We start from the raw sequence: 24,469 nt of genomic DNA, 5'->3' as shown, positions 1-24,469 counted from the left end.
TCGTAGGAACCATGAGCCACTCTTGAGTGGACGGGGAGGGAGTGTTGAATGATAGGACGCTATGTTCAGTGCAGGCTTGGCGTACAGTCGTATTAAACCACGAGCCACTCTGCGTGGACGGGGAGGGAGTGTTAAATGATAGGACGCTATGTTCAGTGCAGGCTTTGCGTACAGTCGTATTAAACCACGAGCCACTCTGAGCGGACAGGACACTAATGTTCAGTGCAGGCTTTTGCGTACAGTCGGATTACGAGACACCCGAAATAAAGGCACCAGGGCTGGGAAATCCCCACCAAGTCTCACGTCTGGCCATTGTAGGACTTTTTTTGAAACACACCATTCCCCACCAGTGACAGAGCATAGGCTATGGGATAAGGGGGACAGGTCTTTGTTAGGGAAGCAAGCCTCTGAGTGGAAGGCTCTTATGCGCGCTCAGCTCCACTGGGCAAATGGCAGGGGCGCCTATGAGAAAGCAGGGGTGTGTCCACGGCCGGCGAATTAGCTTAGCGTCGTCTTCATAAGAGGGAAAGGGCTCTCCACCCCCTCATTCGTTTGTGAGAAGCAACGAGACATCAGCATCATGCCCGAGCCAGCAAAGTCCGCGCCCAAGAAGGGCTCCAAGAAAGCCGTCACCAAGACCGCAGGGAAAGGCGGCAAGAAGCGCCGAAAGTCTAGGAAGGAGAGCTACGCCATTTACGTGTACAAAGTCCTGAAGCAGGTCCACCCCGATACCGGCATCTCCTCCAAGGCCATGGGAATCATGAACTCGTTCGTGAACGACATCTTCGAGCGTATCGCCGGAGAGTCGTCTCGCCTGGCCCACTACAACAAGCGTTCCACCATCACCTCCAGGGAGATCCAGACCGCAGTGCGGCTGCTGCTCCCCGGGGAGCTGGCCAAGCACGCAGTGTCCGAGGGCACCAAGGCCGTGACCAAGTACACCAGCTCCAAGTAAACAGCGCATTTGGAGTGCTGTAGTAACCCAAAGGCTCTTTTAAGAGCCACCCACCCTGTCAGTGAAAGAAGCAAATCCACGTGTGTGTGTGTGTGTGGAGGACATGTCAAAGAGGGTTGTGTCCAATTGCGGGGGGGGGGGGGGAATTAATGACGCTGACATGAACAGGGTAGGAATGTGTGCATGCCAGTAGAACACAGTGAGTGGGATTCCACTGACTGGACACATGAAGAACGGTGTCAGAGCAAGTGACGTCACCGATTGAAACGAGCCGTTCCACCTGTACAAGAGGGAGGAGGAGAAGAAGAGCCTCTCTCTCTGTCTCTCTCTCTCGGCCTATATCAGGGCCAACAAGCACATGGGGCGCCAGCCTCCATAGCGCCGGCCGCACAGCCAGACACCAAGACCCACAGACAGACACAAAGACCGGCACGAGTCACGCTGCGGAGTCAAGCGAGGAAGGACTGCGAGAAGGGCACAAGCCCAACTACTTTGGCCCTCACCTCATCTGGATGACACGCTTTTGAAAAGAGAGAGAGAGAGAGACTACCGAGCAGAAAAAAAAAACACACTGTGCACAAAGAGCAGGCTACAAATCCAACTCAAGGAATAATAAAACATCACACACAAGCATGTCGTTGGACAGTGTATTATTTCCTGTGCCTCCTGGACACATGACGAATACAACGTGAAACTAGTCTCAGCCAGGCCTCACAAGTGCATGTGTTTTAAGGTCCCCAAAAGAGCTCTCCTTTAAAACACCAAGGACCACATCAGGGGACGCCGAACCATTTGATTCCCTTGCCAGACATCTCGGCTCACTCCACAATCAATGGTGCTCGCAATCGGATGCACTTTTAGCCCATTTAGGTGACAAATAGCACAGGAAAAGCAGTGCGCACCGCTCCACCCGACAGTCGAACGGTGAGGTTTTGAGCGAGTCGCAGCAAAATGCACGGGGCTTCTGCAGCCCACATGACTTTATTCTGAACGGACACAAGTCTGCTCGCTGGGCCGTTCGCTTTTGGGCCAAAAACACGGCTCCGTCCGGTGGTGACTTTTGGCCCGATATTGGACCAGAAAACACAAGTGAAAGAGCATTTGGCCAGCCCGGAGAAGCCGAGCTGGGTGGCTTGAGTCTACATGGTTCTCATGTCGCGTTTAAGGCCAGCCCCCTGCACCGTGTGGAGCTTCAATAGCGCAGAGCAGCGTCTACAGCAAAGTACTCCTCCTCACTCCCAGACTACCGTAGTGTTGTAAGTGTGTGTGTGTGTTTACCGGACCGAACGACAGACATGGCAGAAGTCGCACCAGCACCCGCCGCCGCCGCGCCGGCCAAGGCACCCAAGAAGAAGGCAGCAGCCAAGCCCAAGAAAGCGGGACCCAGCGTAGGCGAGCTCATCGTCAAGGCGGTGTCCGCCTCCAAGGAGAGGAGCGGCGTGTCCCTGGCCGCGCTCAAGAAGTCTCTGGCGGCAGGCGGCTACGACGTGGAGAAGAACAACTCCCGTGTCAAGATCGCCGTCAAGAGCCTCGTCACCAAGGGCACCCTGGTCCAGACCAAGGGCACCGGTGCCTCCGGCTCCTTCAAGCTCAACAAGAAGGCCGTCGAGGCAAAGAAGCCCGCCAAGAAAGCCGCAGCCCCCAAAGCTAAGAAGGTGGCCGCCAAGAAGCCCGCCGCCGCCAAGAAGCCCAAGAAGGTAGCAGCCAAGAAGGCCGTGGCCGCAAAGAAGTCCCCCAAGAAGGCCAAGAAGCCCGCTACACCCAAAAAGGCCGCCAAGAGCCCAAAGAAGGTGAAGAAGCCCGCCGCAGCGGCGAAGAAAGCGGCCAAGAGCCCCAAGAAGGCTACCAAGGCAGCGAAGCCCAAAGCCGCCAAGCCCAAGGCAGCCAAGGCCAAGAAGGCAGCCCCCAAGAAGAAGTAAAGCTATTACAAACAGTGTTCTTTCTACTCGACACATGTTGTTACCACAAAAGGCTCTTTTAAGAGCCACCCACCTCTTTCCATAAAAGCGCATGTCATTCCATGTACGTCCTACCTACCTAGCTAAGAAATGAAATGAATGAGTTTTAGGCATCACATTTTCGAGTGGCTAAATGGCTTAACATTTGTCACTCAAGAGTGCAGCACCCTAACCAGTCAACATTGTTGTGTAGTGTTAGAATTCGCATGTCACATTGATCCTGATGATAATAATAAGAATACATACTATAGTGGGTTGGACAGCAGCCATTTGTATTATGAGCCACTCTCGAATTGATTGATACATGTTTCATTGATTTGAGTTCTCACTTTGGCGCTCCCGCCAACGCGAAAAAGTAACAAAAGTCGGAGGGAAACAGAGTAGCCTAGCCCTTGTCACTCTGCTGCCTGCCTGCCTGCCTGCCTGCCTGCCGGGTGGGGGCGGGCTTAGGGCTGACTGTCTGTCCCTCTCTCACTCCAATTGGATAAGGCCACACCGGTCCGGTGGCCAATCGATGCCTCTTGTGGCGAGGTATAAGTAAGGCTCTCGAGGTGGCCAGCGGCTCATTCAGACATTCTGTGACATACTGAAGCTACCAATATGAGCGGCGAGGCAAAACCGGAGGCAAGGCCAGGGCGAAGGCAAAGACACGTTCATCCCGTGCCGGGCTCCAGTTCCCCGTGGGCCGTGTGCACAGGCTGCTGCGCAAAGGCAACTACGCCGAGCGTGTGGGCGCTGGCGCACCAGTCTACCTGGCCGCAGTGCTCGAGTACCTGACCGCTGAGATCCTGGAGTTGGCCGGAAACGCTGCCCGTGACAACAAGAAGACTCGTATCATCCCCCGTCACCTGCAGCTGGCAGTCCGTAACGACGAGGAGCTGAACAAACTGCTTGGCGGCGTGACCATCGCTCAGGGTGGTGTTCTGCCCAACATCCAGGCAGTGCTGCTCCCCAAGAAGACTGAGAAAGCCGTCAAAGCCAAGTAAAATCGCTGGTGCGGCTGCAACTTGACTACTCAACCCCCAAAGGCTCTTTTAAGAGCCAACCACCTAGCTCAGCAAAAGCGCAAAGTGTCCTTTCTGTGCCTGGCCAACTATTGGGCGTGTTTGTTAGATACACACACATATACACGGCACCGTATCATGAGACCTAAATGAAGAATAACAACTACTAGGCTAGAATGAGAGGGCAAAATATTGCGCGTAAAGTGTAACGTTGCTCGCTGCCCTAACAAAAGACCCAAGCGCGCCTCGGCGAGGGAGGGGTTGCATTTTGGGGCGGCACGGAGAGGCCGAGCCTCCCGTCCAATGGGCGGCGGAGGAGGCCTCCGCAACGGGCCAATCGGGACGGTGCGGAGATGGTGACCAATCAGCAGACGCCGCTGCCGGCTTTATAAACTTCACATAGGCATTTGGAGGCTATACTCCGACTGTGAAAGAAGGAAGCTAGCTAGCGCCATGGCCAGAACCAAGCAAACCGCTCGCAAATCCACCGGTGGCAAAGCACCCAGGAAGCAGCTCGCCACCAAGGCTGCGCGCAAGAGCGCCCGGCCACCGGCGGCGTGAAGAAGCCTCACCGTTACAGGCCCGGCACCGTGGCTCTTAGAGAGATCCGTCGTTACCAGAAGTCCACTGAGCTGCTGATCCGCAAACTGCCTTTCCAGCGCCTGGTGCGAGAAATTGCCCAGGACTTTAAGACCGACCTGCGCTTCCAGAGTTCCGCAGTGATGGCCCTGCAGGAGGCAAGCGAGGCTTACCTGGTCGGCCTGTTCGAGGACACCAACCTGTGCGCCATCCACGCCAAGAGGGTGACCATCATGCCCAAGGACATCCAGCTGGCCCGTCGTATTCGCGGAGAGCGCGCATAAACGATGACCTGATCTCCAAAATCCCCCAAAGGCTCTTTTAAGAGCCACCTCCATATTTCAGTCAAAAAGGCACAATTGTTCCATTAGTACACGCCCCTTTCCCACCGTGTATGTTGTAGACGAACACGTCGCGTTCCCTGCTCTCGAGTCCCTACAGACCGTGGTTCGATTCCAGGCTGTATCACCACCGGCCGTGATTGTAAATCAGAGTTGATTCGTTTCAATAACGCTCTCTTTCTTATATGTAATTAGATGTATGCCTAGAGTAGAAGAGGGGAAAATAGAGTAGCAGTAATGAGTGATAGTAATGATATAGGGCAAAAAGTGGGCAAAATTGTCACTATGTAGCTAAGAACAACTGACTTTGAAAGTCCCATGTTGCAGTGCCGCTGCTGAGAGGGGAAAATTTTCCCGTGGAGCACGGAGGCCATCTAGTGGTTAAACGCGGGTACTGGCACGTCATAGTGGCTCCCTATTGGTATTTGATCTTGAGGCCAGCGTTTCCCAAACTCGGTCCTCGGGTCCCCAAGTGGGGCACGTTGTGTTTTTTCGAATCCAATTGCTCTTGGAATGTAACATGCTAGAGTATGTCTTTTCCTTTGTGAAAATGTCCATTCAATAATTTCTGGGCCATGTGACATTCCTCGATGTGCCAAAAAATCCCTGTTTTGATCCGATCATTACAACGTTAGCTGCGTGCACCCCATAATTCATGCGACTGACTAAGCTATTGAAAGTAAATTGATATATCTCTGTCCAGCGCAAGTGAAAGGTGGTCGAAAAAAAGTGTTACCAAGGTTTTGGTTGAAGGGACAGGAAATGTGGTAGGCCACCAAATTAGTTTGTGTGAGTGCATAGGTAAGTTGTTTCGATATGGTGGAATAAATGGAGAAATGAAAGGAATCAATCTAGTGGGATGAATTCAGTGTGCGATTGAATATTCCAATGACATACCCATTGTTAGTCCTTTCGACTAGATCCGAGATCCCTTCATAGAAAAGGTATCAGGACAGCAGGAATCGATAGATGTAATCATCAAGGGCTTGCAAAAGAGCTGTTACGAAACAGGACACGAGCAGCCGTGATGATAGCCCTATTAGTAGTTGACCAATTACAGAATAGCAATCACCAATGCAGGCAGGTACGTGGTGATTGCTGCATTGGCTTCGTAAATAGGCTTCATAAGGAACTAAATGGCTCAGCACATGACATCTTCACAGTGCAGAATATTTGATAGTACTGACTCCCGTTGAGTAGAGTCGTGTGTCTTTGGCGTGATTTGAAGTCGACTTCTGATGTGGGATTTAGTTGATTTTTACCAGAATATTTGCTGATGAATCGAAACCCCTTGACCAAATGATAAGACAAAGTAAAGGCCCTAAATGCAGCAATGACACGGCTAAAGTGTGTCATTGCAGGACCAAAGAGCAGGAATTGTCTGCTGTTGCATCTTCACTCATGAGACAGGTAATAGCGGAGCTCCGTGGTGCTGAAAAGGACAGCGCCCCTGGCCATTTGCCAAAGCCTATTTCCCGTTGGAGGGATTCTTGACATGCTATAGGCACAGTTCAGTACACCCCTCACCAACCGATTCTCGGGGTGCATTGGTGTAAAATGTGATCGTCGAGATACAGTTGTATAGGCTACACCAGTAGGGGAGCTTACAGATAAAGAGTGCATTAGGCTAGAGAGAAAAGTAGCATTCCGTTGTTCATAAAGTAGGTGAATGTAACTTACCCTCTTTTGATACTTGAGAAACATACATTCACATGATGTCCAAATCTGCAAGAGACAAACCAGCAGAAAATCAGCAGGTGAACAAAAGGGTTAAATGAATATGATTTAAGAGCAGTGAAATGAAGTAATAGTGACATAGATTGTAAGAAATGAAATCTACCATGTGAACATTACATTGTGGCTTTAGAAGAGCATGTATTTGTAGATGAATGACAGATTAGGTTTTGTGACAAAGTAACTGTATAATTTGAGATACTCTCCATGAGCATGTGTTTGCCTATTTGATGATCTGTTGTAAATATTGTTTGATTTTGACCACATACTTGTTGTGACAATTGCATCAGGTTGAGGGAGAAATGCTCTGTGTGGCCATTGTGAGTGGCACTTCTGATCCAGCAGGTGGTGTTAAGATCCCTCCCTATGTGGCTTGAATGATGAGCCAGTGTTGGCAAAATGACTTGTGGTCCAGCGGGTGGCGGTGAAATGCCTCCCTATCTATATGTCTTGACCTATTCCTTTGACATTGTTCACTTGATTGGAGATGATTCCGGTGTTCTTCGTGTCCTCTTCATGAGCACTTCTGCACGTCTTCCTTCCTGTCTTGCCATGTGGGTTCCACGGAGGTGTGTGTTTTTGTTAGATATCACTGGGCACATTCCTAACGTGGAGGTCGTTTGCATAGCTCATGTCATGTGGATATATAAAGTATTGTATTGTAAGGTATGTTAGTCTACGGACGGTCTGACATTGATCGTCAATATATTGATGTATTCCAATTCCATTTGGGTGTATTGTGTGGAATGTTGGAACATGGTTATATCTTACTTGTTAGACTTGACTGTGCTGTTGGAGCTGGTAACACAAGCATTTCCCGACATCTGCTAAACAGGGTTATGTATATCTCTCTAGTCACCCCCAAAAGCAAATCTTTCTTTGGCCGTCTCTCCTTCCAGTTGTCTGCTGCCAATGACTGGAAGGAACTACAAAAATCTCTGAAACTGAACACACTTATCTCCCTCACTAGCTTTAAGCAGCAACTGTCAGAGCAGCTCACAGATTACTGCACCTGTACATAGGCCACCTATAATTTAGGCCAAACAACTACCTCTTTCCCTACTGTATTTAAATAATTAATTTATTTTGCTCCCTTGCACCCCATTATTTGTATTTGTACTTTGCACATTTCTTCCATTGCAAATGTACCATTCCAGTGTTTTACTTGCTATATTGTATTTACTTTGCCACCATGGCCTTTTTTTTGCCTTTACCTCCCCTATCTCACCTCATTTGCTCACATCGTATATAGACTTGTTTATACTGTATTATTGACTGTATGTTTGTTTTACTCCATGTGTAAGTCTGTGTCGTCGTATGTGTCGAACTGCTTTGCTTTATCTTTGCCAGGTCGCAATTGTAAATGAGAACTTGTTCTCAACTTGCCTACCTGGTTAAATAAAGGTGAAATTAAAAATGAATAAAAAATGTGCCTATTTGATTAGGACTTTTTTTCCTCTAAGTGTCGCACTTCCATTTCCACTTTATGTCCCCGTTAGGGAGCTGTCATTTATGCTGCAGGCTCATTACCTCCAATGTCATTGTGGTCCAAGTTCAAATCCTAGGCTATAGGGTGTGGTAACAGGCCCTCTGTTATTTGTTGTTGTACTCTGCATGTGAAGTATCTGCCCTGTAGCCTGTAGAGGAACACAAACAGTTGAAGGGAACAAGTGACAGAGTCTAACCTGCTGTTGAACACAAACTCCAAGTCCTATGATGTTGCTCTGTGAAGAAGGTTAGCTTTTCAGCATTCAATTCCTGGCAGCCTTCTTCTCCCTGGTTGATTTGTGAATGCGAGTGATTAGAGAATGTTTGGCTTGGGTATCCAAGGTGTTTGACATTGTTGAGGACCAGTGTTCCGAGGGGCCGACTGTGACATCATAAAGCGGAATGTAGTTAGCGTGCTGTTTGAGGGATTCCAATTCAGTCGGTTGCACCCTTCCAGGCAGTGCAGCAGTTGCGCTTCAAGTGTGCTCTCTGTGTGATGACTTGTTGTGCCTACACGGAGTACAGCTACGAACGGACGTGACATTTGGGGTAAGCCTAAGCCTTTTCGTAACCTTAACCTATTTCTTCTAACTTGCTATGACCGAGGGCCGGCAGCCACTAAGTACAGGTAAGAGACAATTATGGCAACAATAAGTTGTAAGATGAATGTGAAGAGTGGGACACAGGTTAGTAGTGGATCCCCCAGTTGTCACAGTTGGGCCTTGTGTTCAACATAGCTCAGTATTTGAGTGTGTTTCCCACGCACGTAAGTAGCTTTCATTTCTTCTTCCTCCATAGTTCACCTGAGATGTGAATCAACTGCACCGATTGATCAATCGCCAGTATGTGCCCTTGGGCCTCATTTGGCCCCTTTGAAATGACCTGTTGAGATCATTCGATGCAACATCTGAGGCTATCTGGCCTATAAAGGATCCACCTCATACCACTATTTGCATAATATAAGGCTGTGTTATTGGTTTTAGAAAAAAGTACCATACAATATTTGCAGATCCCTATCACCTCTGTACGCATAGGGAAACGATCCCTTTTTGTGTGTGTGTGTGTGTGTGTGTTGGGTGGGTGGGTGGGTGTCTGAGGAATGTTTTACTGCGTTTCAGCTTGCAGAGGTATCGCCACCCTTCCCATGGCCACCTGGATCCTGTCTAGGGAAGAAAAAGAAGAATGATGTTATTAAATGGCCTTCAAGAGCTACATGACTACTGAGGTGACATTACGGACCCCTTAGGATTTGTGGCATTCCTTGCGTATTTGTTTCCCGTACGTTCCACTTCGTTTCTCCTTTGTACTTGTGACACTATCTGAGGTTTTAACGCCTATCTCTATTAGGTGTGACTGGCAACCGCAGCGGGTTGAATCCTACTAGTTCAGTGTTTCCCAACTCCAGGCAGGAGTAGAGTAGCCATTTTTGTTGTAGCCCTGGAGAGGCACAGCTGATTGAAAGAGTTGAATCAGGTGCAACAACAACAAGAACAACACCAATCAATGTGAAGAGTGGGACACAGGTTAGTAGTGGATCCCCCAGTTGTCACAGTCGGGCCTCGTGTTCAACATAGCCCAGTATTTGAGTGTGTTTCCCACGCACGTAAGTAGCTTTCATTTCTTCTTCCTCCATAGTTCCCTAGAACGAACGCCCTCCCCTTTGCAGCAGAGGCCAGGCAAAAGCGCGCGCTTTCTGTGCCACTGGCTTCAATCAGGTCCACCAAACGCAGATAATAAGAGCACCAAGCACAGAAAATTACGTCATTAATTCACTTGAACTCAGCTAGCGAACACACGATGTCTGGAAGAGGTAAAGGCGGCAAGGGACTCGGAAAAGGAGGCGCCAAGCGTCACCGTAAGGTTCTCCGCGATAACATCCAGGGAATCACCAAGCCCGCCATTCGCCGTCTGGCTCGCCGTGGCGGCGTGAAGCGTATCTCCGGCCTGATCTACGAGGAGACCCGCGGTGTCCTGAAGGTGTTCCTCGAGAACGTGATCCGTGACGCCGTCACCTACACCGAGCACGCCAAGAGAAAGACCGTTACGGCCATGGACGTGGTCTACGCTCTGAAACGCCAGGGACGCACCCTGTACGGTTTCGGCGGTTAAACGCACCCTTCTCGGAACGTCAACATCCCGACTTGAACCCAAAGGCTCTTTTAAGAGCCACCCACATCCGCTTCAAAAGGGCCAAATCCATTGTCGTAGGGAACCATGAGCCACTCTTGAGTGGACGGGGAGGGAGTGTTGAATGATAGGACGCTATGTTCAGTGCAGGCTTGGCGTACAGTCGTATTAAACCACGAGCCACTCTGCGTGGACGGGGAGGGAGTGTTAAATGATAGGACGCTATGTTCAGTGCAGGCTTTGCGTACAGTCGTATTAAACCACGAGCCACTCTGAGCGGACAGGACACTAATGTTCAGTGCAGGCTTTTGCGTACAGTCGGATTACGAGACACCCGAAATAAAGGCACCAGGGCTGGGAAATCCCCACCAAGTCTCACGTCTGGCCATTGTAGGACTTTTTTTGAAACACACCATTCCCCACCAGTGACAGAGCATAGGCTATGGGATAAGGGGGACAGGTCTTTGTTAGGGAAGCAAGCCTCTGAGTGGAAGGCTCTTATGCGCGCTCAGCTCCACTGGGCAAATGGCAGGGGCGCCTATGAGAAAGCAGGGGTGTGTCCACGGCCGGCGAATTAGCTTAGCGTCGTCTTCATAAGAGGGAAAGGGCTCTCCACCCCCTCATTCGTTTGTGAGAAGCAACGAGACATCAGCATCATGCCCGAGCCAGCAAAGTCCGCGCCCAAGAAGGGCTCCAAGAAAGCCGTCACCAAGACCGCAGGGAAAGGCGGCAAGAAGCGCCGAAAGTCTAGGAAGGAGAGCTACGCCATTTACGTGTACAAAGTCCTGAAGCAGGTCCACCCCGATACCGGCATCTCCTCCAAGGCCATGGGAATCATGAACTCGTGTGACGACATCTTCGAGCGTATCGCCGGAGAGTCGTCTCGCCTGGCCCACTACAACAAGCGTTCCACCATCACCTCCAGGGAGATCCAGACCGCAGTGCGGCTGCTGCCCCCCGGGGAGCTGGCCAAGCACGCAGTGTCCGAGGGCACCAAGGCCGTGACCAAGTACACCAGCTCCAAGTAAACAGCGCATTTGGAGTGCTGTAGTAACCCAAAGGCTCTTTTAAGAGCCACCCACCCTGTCAGTGAAAGAAGCAAATCCATGTGTGTGTGTGTGTGGAGGACATGTCAAAGAGGGTTGTGTCCAATTGCGGGGGGGGGATTAATGATGCTGACATGAACAGGGTAGGAATGTGTGCATGCCAGTAGAACACAGTGAGTGGGATTCCACTGACTGGACACATGAAGAACGGTGTCAGAGCAAGTGACGTCACCGATTGAAACGAGCCGTTCCACCTGTACAAGAGGGAGGAGGAGAAGAAGAGCCTCTCTGTCTCTCTCGGCCTATATCAGGGCCAACAAGCACATGGGGCGCCAGCCTCCATAGCGCCGGCCGCACAGCCAGACACCAAGACCCACAGACAGACACAAAGACCGGCACGAGTCACGCTGCGGAGTCAAGCGAGGAAGGACTGCGAGAAGGGCACAAGCCCAACTACTTTGGCCCTCACCTCATCTGGATGACACGCTTTTGAAAGAGAGAGAGAGAGAGACTACCGAGCAGAAGAAAAAACACACTGTGCACAAAGAGCAGGCTACAAATCCAACTCAAGGAATAATAAAACATCACACACAAGCATGTCGTTGGACAGTGTATTATTTCCTGTGCCTCCTGGACACATGACGAATACAACGTGAAACTAGTCTCAGCCAGGCCTCACAAGTGCATGTGTTTTAAGGTCCCCAAAAGAGCTCTCCTTTAAAACACCAAGGACCACATCAGGGGACGCCGAACCATTTGATTCCCTTGCCAGACATCTCGGCTCACTCCACAATCAATGGTGCTCGCAATCGGATGCACTTTTAGCCCATTTAGGTGACAAATAGCACAGGAAAAGCAGTGCGCACCGCTCCACCCGACAGTCGAACGGTGAGGTTTTGAGCGAGTCGCAGCAAAATGCACGGGGCTTCTGCAGCCCACATGACTTTATTCTGAACGGACACAAGTCTGCTCGCTGGGCCGTTCGCTTTTGGGCCAAAAACACGGCTCCGTCGGTGACTTTTGGCCCGATATTGGCGACCAGAAAACACAAGTGAAAGAGCATTTGGCCAGCCCGGAGAAGCCGAGCTGGGTGGCTTGAGTCTACATGGTTCTCATGTCGCGTTTAAGGCCAGCCCCCTGCACCGTGTGGAGCTTCAATAGCGCAGAGCAGCGTCTACAGCAAAGTACTCCTCCTCACTCCCAGACTACCGTAGTGTTGTAAGTGTGTGTGTGTGTTTACCGGACCGAACGACAGACATGGCAGAAGTCGCACCAGCACCCGCCGCCGCCGCGCCGGCCAAGGCACCCAAGAAGAAGGCAGCAGCCAAGCCCAAGAAAGCGGGACCCAGCGTAGGCGAGCTCATCGTCAAGGCGGTGTCCGCCTCCAAGGAGAGGAGCGGCGTGTCCCTGGCCGCGCTCAAGAAGTCTCTGGCGGCAGGCGGCTACGACGTGGAGAAGAACAACTCCCGTGTCAAGATCGCCGTCAAGAGCCTCGTCACCAAGGGCACCCTGGTCCAGACCAAGGGCACCGGTGCCTCCGGCTCCTTCAAGCTCAACAAGAAGGCCGTCGAGGCAAAGAAGCCCGCCAAGAAAGCCGCAGCCCCCAAAGCTAAGAAGGTGGCCGCCAAGAAGCCCGCCGCCGCCAAGAAGCCCAAGAAGGTAGCAGCCAAGAAGGCCGTGGCCGCAAAGAAGTCCCCCAAGAAGGCCAAGAAGCCCGCTACACCCAAAAAGGCCGCCAAGAGCCCAAAGAAGGTGAAGAAGCCCGCCGCAGCGGCGAAGAAAGCGGCCAAGAGCCCCAAGAAGGCTACCAAGGCAGCGAAGCCCAAAGCCGCCAAGCCCAAGGCAGCCAAGGCCAAGAAGGCAGCCCCCAAGAAGAAGTAAAGCTATTACAAACAGTGTTCTTTCTACTCGACACATGTTGTTACCACAAAAGGCTCTTTTAAGAGCCACCCACCTCTTTCCATAAAAGCGCATGTCATTCCATGTACGTCCTACCTACCTATCTAAGAAATGAAATGAATGAGTTTTAGGCATCACATTTTCGAGTGGCTAAATGGCTTAACATTTGTCACTCGAGTGCAGCACCCTAACCAGTCAACATTGTTGTGTAGTGTTAGAATTCGCATGTCACATTGATCCTGATGATAATAATAAGAATACATACTATAGTGGGTTGGACAGCAGCCATTTGTATTATGAGCCACTCTCGAATTGATTGATACATGTTTCATTGATTTGAGTTCTCACTTTGGCGCTCCCGCCAACGCGAAAAAGTAACAAAAGTCGGAGGGAAACAGAGTAGCCTAGCCCTTGTCACTCTGCCTGCCTGCCTGCCTGCCTGCCTGCCTGCCTGCCTGCCGGGTGGGGGCGGGCTTAGGGCTGACTGTCTGTCCCTCTCTCACTCCAATTGGATAAGGCCACACCGGTCCGGTGGCCAATCGATGCCTCTTGTGGCGAGGTATAAGTAAGGCTCTCGAGGTGGCCAGCGGCTCATTCAGACATTCTGTGACATACTGAAGCTACCAATATGAGCGGACGAGGCAAAACCGGAGGCAAGGCCAGGGCGAAGGCAAAGACACGTTCATCCCGTGCCGGGCTCCAGTTCCCCGTGGGCCGTGTGCACAGGCTGCTGCGCAAAGGCAACTACGCCGAGCGTGTGGGCGCTGGCGCACCAGTCTACCTGGCCGCAGTGCTCGAGTACCTGACCGCTGAGATCCTGGAGTTGGCCGGAAACGCTGCCCGTGACAACAAGAAGACTCGTATCATCCCCCGTCACTGCAGCTGGCAGTCCGTAACGACGAGGAGCTGAACAAACTGCTTGGCGGCGTGACCATCGCTCAGGGTGGTGTTCTGCCCAACATCCAGGCAGTGCTGCTCCCCAAGAAGACTGAGAAAGCCGTCAAAGCCAAGTAAAATCGCTGGTGCGGCTGCAACTTGACTACTCAACCCCCAAAGGCTCTTTTAAGAGCCAACCACCTAGCTCAGCAAAAGCGCAAAGTGTCCTTTCTGTGCCTGGCCAACTATTGGGCGTGTTTGTTAGATACACACACATATACACGGCACCGTATCATGAGACCTAAATGAAGAATAACAACTACTAGGCTAGAATGAGAGGGCAAAATATTGCGCGTAAAGTGTAACGTTGCTCGCTGCCCTAACAAAAGACCCAAGCGCGCCTCGGCGAGGGAGGGGTTGCATTTTGGGGCGGCACGGAGAGGCCGAGCCTCCCGTCCAATGGGCGGCGGAGGAGGCCTCCGCAACGGGCCAATCGGGACGGTGCGGAGATGGTGACCAATCAGCAGACGCCGCTGCCGGCTTTATAAACTTCACATAGGCATTTGGAGGCTATACTCCGACTGTGAAAGAAGGAAGCTAGCTAGCGCCATGGCCAGAACCAAGCAAACCGCTCGCAAATCCACCGGTGGCAAAGCACCCAGGAAGCAGCTCGCCACCAAGGCTGCGCGCAAGAGCGCCCCGGCCACCGGCGGCGTGAAGAAGCCTCACCGTTACAGGCCCGGCACCGTGGCTCTTAGAGAGATCCGTCGTTACCAGAAGTCCACTGAGCTGCTGATCCGCAAACTGCCTTTCCAGCGCCTGGTGCGAGAAATTGCCCAGGACTTTAAGACCGACCTGCGCTTCCAGAGTTCCGCAGTGATGGCCCTGCAGGAGGCAAGCGAGGCTTACCTGGTCGGCCTGTTCGAGGACACCAACCTGTGCGCCATCCACGCCAAGAGGGTGACCATCATGCCCAAGGACATCCAGCTGGCCCGTCGTATTCGCGGAGAGCGCGCATAAACGATGACCTGATCTCCAAAATCCCCCAAAGGCTCTTTTAAGAGCCACCTCCATATTTCAGTCAAAAAGGCACAATTGTTCCATTAGTACACGCCCCTTTCCCACCGTGTATGTTGTAGACGAACACGTCGCGTTCCCTGCTCTCGAGTCCCTACAGACCGTGGTTCGATTCCAGGCTGTATCACCACCGGCCGTGATTGTAAATCAGAGTTGATTCGTTTCAATAACGCTCTCTTTCTTATATGTAATTAGATGTATGCCTAGAGTAGAAGAGGGGAAAATAGAGTAGCAGTAATGAGTGATAGTAATGATATAGGGCAAAAAGTGGGCAAAATTGTCACTATGTAGCTAAGAACAACTGACTTTGAAAGTCCCATGTTGCAGTGCCGCTGCTGAGAGGGGAAAATTTTCCCGTGGAGCACGGAGGCCATCTAGTGGTTAAACGCGGGTACTGGCACGTCATAGTGGCTCCCTATTGGTATTTGATGATGAGGCCGTTTCCCAAACTCGGTCCTCGGGTCCCCAAGTGGGGCACGTTGTGTTTTTTCGAATCCAATTGCTCTTGGAATGTAACATGCTAGAGTATGTCTTTTCCTTTGTGAAAATGTCCATTCAATAATTTCTGGGCCATGTGACATTCCTCGATGTGCCAAAAAATCCCTGTTTTGATCCGATCATTACAACGTTAGCTGCGTGCACCCCATAATTCATGCGACTGACTAAGCTATTGAAAGTAAATTGATATATCTCTGTCCAGCGCAAGTGAAAGGTGGTCGAAAAAAAGTGGTACCAAGGTTTTGGTTGAAGGGACAGGAAATGTGGTAGGCCACCAAATTAGTTTGTGTGAGTGCATAGGTAAGTTGTTTCGATATGGTGGAATAAATGGAGAAATGAAAGGAATCAATTTAGTGGGATGAATTCAGTGTGCGATTGAATATTCCAATGACATACCCATTGTTAGTCCTTTCGACTAGATCCGAGATCCCTTCATAGAAAAGGTATCAGGACAGCAGGAATCGATAGATGTAATCATCAAGGGCTTGCAAAAGAGCTGTTACGAAACAGGACACGAGCAGCCGTGATGATAGCCCTATTAGTAGTTGACCAATTACAGAATAGCAATCACCAATGCAGGCAGGTACGTGGTGATTGCTGCATTGGCTTCGTAAATAGGCTTCATAAGGAACTAAATGGCTCAGCACATGACATCTTCACAGTGCAGAATATTTGATAGTACTGACTCCCGTTGAGTAGAGTCGTGTGTCTTTGGCGTGATTTGAAGTCGACTTCTGATGTGGGATTTAGTTGATTTTTACCAGAATATTTGCTGATGAATCGAAACCCCTTGACCAAATGATAAGACAAAGTAAAGGCCCTAAATGCAGCAATGACACGGCTAAAGTGTGTCATTGCAGGACCAAAGAGCAGGAATTGTCTGCTGTTGCATCTTCACTCATGAGACAGGTAATAGCGGAGCTCCGTGGTGCTGAAAAGGACAGCGCCCCTGGCCATTTGCCAAAGCCTATTTCCCGTTGGAGGGATTCTTGACATGCTATAGGCACAGTTCAGTACACCCCTCACCAACCGATTCTCGGGGTGCATTGGTGTAAAATGTGATCGTCGAGATACAGTTGTATAGGCTACACCAGTAGGGGAGCTTACAGATAAAGAGTGCATTAGGCTAGAGAGAAAAGTAGCATTCCGTTGTTCATAAAGTAGGTGAATGTAACTTACCCTCTTTTGATACTTGAGAAACATACATTCACATGATGTCCAAATCTGCAAGAGACAAACCAGCAGAAAATCAGCAGGTGAACAAAAGGGTTAAATGAATATGATTTAAGAGCAGTGAAATGAAGTAATAGTGACATAGATTGTAAGAAATGAAATCTACCATGTGAACATTACATTGTGGCTTTAGAAGAGCATGTATTTGTAGATGAATGACAGATTAGGTTTTGTGACAAAGTAACTGTATAATTTGAGATACTCTCCATGAGCATGTGTTTGCCTATTTGATGATCTGTTGTAAATATTGTTTGATTTTGACCACATACTTGTTGTGACAATTGCATCAGGTTGAGGGAGAAATGCTCTGTGTGGCCATTGTGAGTGGCACTTCTGATCCAGCAGGTGGTGTTAAGATCCCTCCCTATGTGGCTTGAATGATGAGCCAGTGTTGGCAAAATGACTTGTGGTCCAGCGGGTGGCGGTGAAATGCCTCCCTATCTATAATATGTCTTGACCTATTCCTTTGACATTGTTCACTTGATTGGAGATGATTCCGGTGTTCTTCGTGTCCTCTTCATGAGCACTTCTGCACGTCTTCCTTCCTGTCTTGCCATGTGGGTTCCACGGAGGTGTGTGTTTTTGTTAGATATCACTGGGCACATTCCTAACGTGGAGGTCGTTTGCATAGCTCATGTCATGTGGATATATAAAGTATTGTATTGTAAGGTATGTTAGTCTACGGACGGTCTGACATTGATCGTCAATATATTGATGTATTCCAATTCCATTTGGGTGTATTGTGTGGAATGTTGGAACATGGTTATATCTTACTTGTTAGACTTGACTGTGCTGTTGGAGCTGGTAACACAAGCATTTCCCGACATCTGCTAAACAGGGTTATGTATATCTCTCTAGTCACCCCCAAAAGCAAATCTTTCTTTGGCCGTCTCTCCTTCCAGTTGTCTGCTGCCAATGACTGGAAGGAACTACAAAAATCTCTGAAACTGGAAACACTTATCTCCCTCACTAGCTTTAAGCAGCAACTGTCAGAGCAGCTCACAGATTACTGCACCTGTACATAGGCCACCTATAATTTAGGCCAAACAACTACCTCTTTCCCTACTGTATTTAAATAATTAATTTATTTTGCTCCCTTGCACCCCATTATTTGTATTTGTACTTTGCACATTTCTTCCATTGCAAATGTACCATTCCAGTGTTTTACTTGCTATATTGTATTTACTTTGCCACCATGGCCTTTTTTTTGCCTTTACCTCCCCTATCTCACCTCATTTGCTCACATCGTATATAGACTTGTTTATACTGTATTATTGACTGTATGTTTGTTTTACTCCATGTGTAAGTCTGTGTCGTCGTATGTGTCGAACTGCTTTGCTTTATCTTTGCCAGGTCGCAATTGTAAATGAGAACTTGTTCTCAACTTGCCTACCTGGTTAAATAAAGGTGAAATTAAAAATGAATAAAAAATGTGCCTATTTGATTAGGACTTTTCCTCTAAGTGTCGCACTTCCATTTCCACTTTATGTCCCCGTTAGGGAGCTGTCATTTATGCTGCAGGCTCATTACCTCCAATGTCATTGTGGTCCAAGTTCAAATCCTAGGCTATAGGGTGTGGTAACAGGCCCTCTGTTATTTGTTGTTGTACTCTGCATGTGAAGTATCTGCCCTGTAGCCTGTAGAGGAACACAAACAGTTGAAGGGAACAAGTGACAGAGTCTAACCTGCTGTTGAACACAAACTCCAAGTCCTATGATGTTGCTCTGTGAAGAAGGTTAGCTTTTCAGCATTCAATTCCTGGCAGCCTTCTTCTCCCTGGTTGATTTGTGAATGCGAGTGATTAGAGAATGTTTGGCTTGGGTATCCAAGGTGTTTGACATTGTTGAGGACCAGTGTTCCGAGGGGCCGACTGTGACATCATAAAGCGGAATGTAGTTAGCGTGCTGTTTGAGGGATTCCAATTCAGTCGGTTGCACCCTTCCAGGCAGTGCAGTTGCGCTTCAAGTGTGCTCTCTGTGTGATGACTTGTTGTGCCTACACGGAGTACAGCTACGAACGGACGTGACATTTGGGGTAAGCCTAAGCCTTTTCGTAACCTTAACCTATTTCTTCTAACTTGCTATGACCGAGGGCCGGCAGCCACTAAGTACAGGTAAGAGACAATTATGGCAACAATAAGTTGTAAGATGAATGTGAAGAGTGGGACACAGGTTAGTAGTGGATCCCCCAGTGTCACAGTTGGGCCTTGTGTTCAACATAGCTCAGTATTTGAGTGTGTTTCCCACGCACGTAAGTAGCTTTCATTTCTTCTTCCTCCATAGTTCACCTGAGATGTGAATCAACTGCACCGATTGATCAATCGCCAGTATGTGCCCTTGGGCCTCATTTGGCCCCTTTGAAATGACCTGTTGAGATCATTCGATGCAACATCTGAGGCTATCTGGCCTATAAAGGATCCACCTCATACCACTATTTGCATAATATAAGGCTGTGTTATTGGTTTTAGAAAAAAGTACCATACAATATTTGCAGATCCCTATCACCTCTGTACGCATAGGGAAACGATCCCTTTATTGTGTGTGTGTGTGTGTGTGTGTTGGGTGGGTGGGTGGGTGTCTGAGGAATGTTTTACTGCGTTTCAGCTTGCAGAGGTATCGCCACCCTTCCCATGGCCACCTGGATCCTGTCTAGGGAAGAAAAAGAAGAATGATGTTATTAAATGGCCTTCAAGAGCTACATGACTACTGAGGTGACATTACGGACCCCTTAGGATTTGTGGCATTCCTTGCGTATTTGTTTCCCGTACGTTCCACTTCGTTTCTCCTTTGTACTTGTGACACTATCTGAGGTTTTAACGCCTATCTCTATTAGGTGTGACTGGCAACCGCAGCGGGTTGAATCCTACTAGTTCAGTGTTTCCCAACTCCAGGCAGGAGTAGAGTAGCCATTTTTGTTGTAGCCCTGGAGAGGCACAGCTGATTGAAAGAGTTGAATCAGGTGCAACAACAACAAGAACAACACCAATCAATGTGAAGAGTGGGACACAGGTTAGTAGTGGATCCCCCAGTTGTCACAGTCGGGCCTCGTGTTCAACATAGCCCAGTATTTGAGTGTGTTTCCCACGCACGTAAGTAGCTTTCATTTCTTCTTCCTCCATAGTTCCCTAGAACGAACGCCCTCCCCTTTGCAGCAGAGGCCAGGCAAAAGCGCGCGCTTTCTGTGCCACTGGCTTCAATCAGGTCCACCAAACGCAGATAATAAGAGCACCAAGCACAGAAAATTACGTCATTAATTCACTTGAACTCAGCTAGCGAACACACGATGTCTGGAAGAGGTAAAGGCGGCAAGGGACTCGGAAAAGGAGGCGCCAAGCGTCACCGTAAGGTTCTCCGCGATAACATCCAGGGAATCACCAAGCCCGCCATTCGCCGTCTGGCTCGCCGTGGCGGCGTGAAGCGTATCTCCGGCCTGATCTACGAGGAGACCCGCGGTGTCCTGAAGGTGTTCCTCGAGAACGTGATCCGTGACGCCGTCACCTACACCGAGCACGCCAAGAGAAAGACCGTTACGGCCATGGACGTGGTCTACGCTCTGAAACGCCAGGGACGCACCCTGTACGGTTTCGGCGGTTAAACGCACCCTTCTCGGAACGTCAACATCCCGACTTGAACCCAAAGGCTCTTTTAAGAGCCACCCACATCCGCTTCAAAAGGGCCAAATCCATTGTCGAGGGAACCATGAGCCACTCTTGAGTGGACGGGGAGGGAGTGTTGAATGATAGGACGCTATGTTCAGTGCAGGCTTGGCGTACAGTCGTATTAAACCACGAGCCACTCTGCGTGGACGGGGAGGGAGTGTTAAATGATAGGACGCTATGTTCAGTGCAGGCTTTGCGTACAGTCGTATTAAACCACGAGCCACTCTGAGCGGACAGGACACTAATGTTCAGTGCAGGCTTTTGCGTACAGTCGGATTACGAGACACCCGAAATAAAGGCACCAGGGCTGGGAAATCCCCACCAAGTCTCACGTCTGGCCATTGTAGGACTTTTTTTGAAACACACCATTCCCCACCAGTGACAGAGCATAGGCTATGGGATAAGGGGGACAGGTCTTTGTTAGGGAAGCAAGCCTCTGAGTGGAAGGCTCTTATGCGCGCTCAGCTCCACTGGGCAAATGGCAGGGGCGCCTATGAGAAAGCAGGGGTGTGTCCACGGCCGGCGAATTAGCGCGTCGTCTTCATAAGAGGGAAAGGGCTCTCCACCCCCTCATTCGTTTGTGAGAAGCAACGAGACATCAGCATCATGCCCGAGCCAGCAAAGTCCGCGCCCAAGAAGGGCTCCAAGAAAGCCGTCACCAAGACCGCAGGGAAAGGCGGCAAGAAGCGCCGAAAGTCTAGGAAGGAGAGCTACGCCATTTACGTGTACAAAGTCCTGAAGCAGGTCCACCCCGATACCGGCATCTCCTCCAAGGCCATGGGAATCATGAACTCGTTCGTGAACGACATCTTCGAGCGTATCGCCGGAGAGTCGTCTCGCCTGGCCCACTACAACAAGCGTTCCACCATCACCTCCAGGGAGATCCAGACCGCAGTGCGGCTGCTGCTCCCGGGGAGCTGGCCAAGCACGCAGTGTCCGAGGGCACCAAGGCCGTGACCAAGTACACCAGCTCCAAGTAAACAGCGCATTTGGAGTGCTGTAGTAACCCAAAGGCTCTTTTAAGAGCCACCCACCCTGTCAGTGAAAGAAGCAAATCCACGTGTGTGTGTGTGTGGAGGACATGTCAAAGAGGGTTGTGTCCAATTGCGGGGGGGGGGGGGGATTAATGATGCTGACATGAACAGGGTAGGAATGTGTGCATGCCAGTAGAACACAGTGAGTGGGATTCCACTGACTGGACACATGAAGAACGGTGTCAGAGCAAGTGACGTCACCGATTGAAACGAGCCGTTCCACCTGTACAAGAGGGAGGAGGAGAAGAAGAGCCTCTCTGTCTCTCTCTCTCTCTCTCTCTCGGCCTATATCAGGGCCAACAAGCACATGGGGCGCCAGCCTCCATAGCGCCGGCCGCACAGCCAGACACCAAGACCCACAGACAGACACAAAGACCGGCACGAGTCACGCTGCGGAGTCAAGCGAGGAAGGACTGCGAGAAGGGCACAAGCCCAACTACTTTGGCCCTCACCTCATCTGGATGACACGCCAAAGTACGTGCCGCTTTTCTAACTCCTCTATGCATATGACTTATTATCACCCGGTCATGACTTCTTCTACAGATGGAACCACTTCTGAACTACACCATCCACCGAAGACACCTCTATTCGACTACATATTCTTCTTGGCATTGGAATTATGTATTTCCCTTTTTCAACACGTATGTCTCCCATGGATTTGTTCACCATTTCACTAACTCCTTCCCAATACCCCTGTAACTCACCTCTGGAGCACTAACCCGTTTCACCTGCATTTGCTCATTATCCCTCTCTAATCATGGAATCATTTAGGTGTGACACAACAGGTGGCTGTAATTAATTATCAAGTAGAGCTACACATTCTGTTGCCTCCCAACCTCTTGGGTTAACCATTTCATACCCCTGACATTTTTTCTTACTATTTACTTTTTGTTTGTTGGGGCATTTAAAACCTAGCTTTTTTTGCTATTTACATACTGAATGTTTAACTTTTCACCCATGTCCTAGCGCTTTTGCCAATGCCTGGTTAAACATCTAACCCTATATGCTGTTGTAAGTAGTACTGTCTGATTATACTACATAAAATGGCTACATCTCCCTTTGTCTGTTTGAGAATACCTTGATGCTTCGTAAAGTATATTATTGACTCTACACTACTACTAAGCTACAGATCAATGCCACCTAATATTATTGAGAAAACAATACCCCATTTATTTTATCTTTTCTATAATGCTTACAGCAAGAGTAGGGAGCTCCCGAGGATGGAAGAGTTTACTACCCTTAGCCTGATCCGCCTTCAATCACTTGAGATAATTCCCCGTGACAAATAACCACCGTATGTATACCAACTTACGTTACTTCTCACCATCCCCATAAAACTCATAGAATATTTCCCATCCTACCCGAGGAAATAGTAGGCTGACACACATTTACTTTCCTTTCACATTTGATGGAATACTTTTCTCTTTACACACCATCACATATACACATTTCCTAAGCATGATTAACCTACCATTTCACATTCATTACCTCCACATGGTGAACACCTGCCACCCTGAAACAGTTGCCTCTTTTGGTTGAAAGTCTATTTCCCAATGACTCATGAGAGTAGTATTTTGGAGCTGCACATTAGTTACATATTTTCTTCTAATGAATCTGTGACATTTTAGAGCATTGTCAAGTTTTAGGAACAAACCCATCATTAATGTAGGACACCACCATCTCAATATGGCATTAATACACACCTGAGCTAATTCAAAACAATACCAATTAGTGGGGTGGAGGGACATTTTACCCTGTCTGTGTAAATACAGCTCTAGAGCACATGCTTGAAAGCTCAGTTAAGATTTAGCCTTTACTTTTACAGTCCAGTCAGTGAAGACCTGATAGCATCCTTTTTCACCCAACCAGATTACCATTTCTAATCTATTCACACAACTACACACAGTGGTGTGAACACCTGCAAGTCATTTGCCTGAAAGACCTGGACGTACCTTCACAAGTGCACTTCATAAATGGCTTCTCAACAACCAGCACACTTCACTGGGTAACTTTATCCCAGTATGGTAAGTTATAGGCTTTTGAAATAGCAGGAGCCCAATGTGACCTTTCATGTATTTATCATTTTTATTTACTCACTACTTCATATAAGCTTGACAATGGCTTGTATTCAAGTAGCCTGAACTATAACTTGTGCCTATAATGGCCTTTAAAACACAGTTGCCTAATTTATGATAGATCATAATACTGACCATGCCAACAAGGCACTTTAACAGTCTTCAAACTGTCTAACAATTGATATGTGGGTACAAGAGGTTCACAGTAGGCTTTGGTGTAGCAAGTGGAGTGTTACCCAAAAATCAGTCACGTGATAGTGTCAAGATACTACATGAAGGATAAATGACACATTAATGCAGTCAATATCAATCATATTGTAGTTGCAAAAGTATATTACATAAACAAATCTATACTTCCAATTACATTGATACACATTTTAACATAACTTGCCCTTCCGACACTGATATAAAGATTAACGTTTACAGTCTGTCAACTTCACTATGAGCTGATTACCCGTGTTTGTAGTTGATTAGAGCTATACATTGGAATTAATATACTTCTTCCCACCAAATAAATTGACTTTGCAGTTTCACTTACACCTGAATGCTTGACCAAGATTTATGATGTAAGTTAACTGCAGCGCATTAATATCTAGGGCAATATTCACTTAAACGGAACCACAAGTGCTTGCATATTAAGCATCCTCATCACTCTTGCTAAACAGTATATTGCCATTTCTTTTCTGGCTTGCTCAGGCACAATCTTTGAAACTATAGGCTATTTCTTTTTTCATCTCCACACACTAACAACCAAAACATTATACATCTCTTGCTAAAACAATCCATTCTTGCTAAACTCTTCAACCTCTTCACAAAAAAGTGTTTTTGCATCCATACAGTAAACACAAACCATCATTTGAATCAGCACACAAAGCACCACCTACGCA

At 48.9% G+C, this 24,469-nt stretch overlaps 7 protein-coding genes and 2 pseudogenes across 7 annotated transcripts; all 9 read left to right on the top strand.

Annotated features, from left to right (window-relative positions):
• Nucleotides 1-31: 31 nt before the first annotated feature.
• LOC135539502 (histone H2B) lies at nucleotides 32-1,504 on the top strand. The gene has a single exon (XM_064965414.1). It carries the CDS (start codon nucleotides 581-583, stop codon nucleotides 953-955), a length of 375 nt encoding a protein of 124 aa, XP_064821486.1. The 5' UTR covers nucleotides 32-580; the 3' UTR covers nucleotides 956-1,504.
• A 536-nt stretch (nucleotides 1,505-2,040) lies between these two features.
• On the top strand, nucleotides 2,041-3,512 carry LOC135539494 (histone H1). The gene has a single exon (XM_064965409.1). It carries the CDS (start codon nucleotides 2,251-2,253, stop codon nucleotides 2,872-2,874), a length of 624 nt encoding a protein of 207 aa, XP_064821481.1. The 5' UTR covers nucleotides 2,041-2,250; the 3' UTR covers nucleotides 2,875-3,512.
• Nucleotides 3,428-4,172, top strand: LOC135528952 (histone H2A-like). Its single transcript, XM_064957934.1, has 2 exons — nucleotides 3,428-3,444; nucleotides 3,506-4,172. The coding sequence occupies exons 1-2, from the start codon at nucleotides 3,428-3,430 to the stop codon at nucleotides 3,897-3,899; spliced, it is 411 nt and encodes a 136-aa protein (XP_064814006.1). The 3' UTR covers nucleotides 3,900-4,172.
• Nucleotides 4,173-4,179: 7 nt separating this feature from the next.
• LOC135539495 (histone H3-like) lies at nucleotides 4,180-8,012 on the top strand (annotated as a pseudogene).
• Nucleotides 8,013-9,385: 1,373 nt separating this feature from the next.
• LOC135528939 (uncharacterized) lies at nucleotides 9,386-20,486 on the top strand. Its single transcript, XM_064957932.1, has 4 exons — nucleotides 9,386-10,163; nucleotides 12,361-12,442; nucleotides 14,535-14,947; nucleotides 20,084-20,486. The coding sequence occupies exons 1-4, from the start codon at nucleotides 9,857-9,859 to the stop codon at nucleotides 20,407-20,409; spliced, it is 1,128 nt and encodes a 375-aa protein (XP_064814004.1). The 5' UTR covers nucleotides 9,386-9,856; the 3' UTR covers nucleotides 20,410-20,486.
• Nucleotides 10,167-11,729, top strand: LOC135539503 (histone H2B-like). Its single transcript, XM_064965415.1, has one exon. It carries the CDS (start codon nucleotides 10,843-10,845, stop codon nucleotides 11,212-11,214), a length of 372 nt encoding a protein of 123 aa, XP_064821487.1. The 5' UTR covers nucleotides 10,167-10,842; the 3' UTR covers nucleotides 11,215-11,729.
• LOC135539492 (histone H1) lies at nucleotides 12,359-13,113 on the top strand. Its single transcript, XM_064965406.1, has one exon. The coding sequence runs from the start codon at nucleotides 12,490-12,492 to the stop codon at nucleotides 13,111-13,113; it is 624 nt and encodes a 207-aa protein (XP_064821478.1). The 5' UTR covers nucleotides 12,359-12,489.
• Nucleotides 13,758-14,412, top strand: LOC135539497 (histone H2A-like). The gene is given in 2 exon segments (XM_064965411.1): nucleotides 13,758-14,006; nucleotides 14,009-14,412. Coding segments are annotated over 2 exon segments (384 nt in total). The 5' UTR covers nucleotides 13,758-13,759; the 3' UTR covers nucleotides 14,146-14,412.
• Nucleotides 20,487-21,023: 537 nt separating the features above from the next.
• LOC135539500 (histone H2B-like) lies at nucleotides 21,024-22,564 on the top strand (annotated as a pseudogene).
• Nucleotides 22,565-24,469: the final 1,905 nt, after the last annotated feature.

This window comes from Oncorhynchus masou, chromosome 5 (genome assembly GCF_036934945.1).
Source record: "Oncorhynchus masou masou isolate Uvic2021 chromosome 5, UVic_Omas_1.1, whole genome shotgun sequence".
NCBI classification, from domain to species: domain Eukaryota; kingdom Metazoa; phylum Chordata; class Actinopteri; order Salmoniformes; family Salmonidae; genus Oncorhynchus; species Oncorhynchus masou.
Note: the sequence above shows the minus strand (reverse complement) of the source record. Positions and strands in the feature narration are given on the sequence as shown.

Bases quoted from the DNA above. Each gene is read 5' to 3' on its own strand.
- LOC135539502 (XM_064965414.1), top strand. From the start codon at position 581: ATGCCCGAGCCAGCAAAGTCCGCGCCCAAGAAGGGCTCCAAGAAAGCC.
- LOC135539494 (XM_064965409.1), top strand. From the start codon at position 2,251: ATGGCAGAAGTCGCACCAGCACCCGCCGCCGCCGCGCCGGCCAAGGCA.
- LOC135528939 (XM_064957932.1), top strand. From the start codon at position 9,857: ATGTCTGGAAGAGGTAAAGGCGGCAAGGGACTCGGAAAAGGAGGCGCC. The intron at 12,443-14,534 runs GTAGTGTTGTAA...ACCAATCAGCAG, and splicing joins CTCCTCACTCCCAGACTACC to ACGCCGCTGCCGGCTTTATA. The intron at 14,948-20,083 runs GCGCCATCCACG...ACTTGAACTCAG, and splicing joins GTTCGAGGACACCAACCTGT to CTAGCGAACACACGATGTCT.
- LOC135539503 (XM_064965415.1), top strand. From the start codon at position 10,843: ATGCCCGAGCCAGCAAAGTCCGCGCCCAAGAAGGGCTCCAAGAAAGCC.
- LOC135539492 (XM_064965406.1), top strand. From the start codon at position 12,490: ATGGCAGAAGTCGCACCAGCACCCGCCGCCGCCGCGCCGGCCAAGGCA.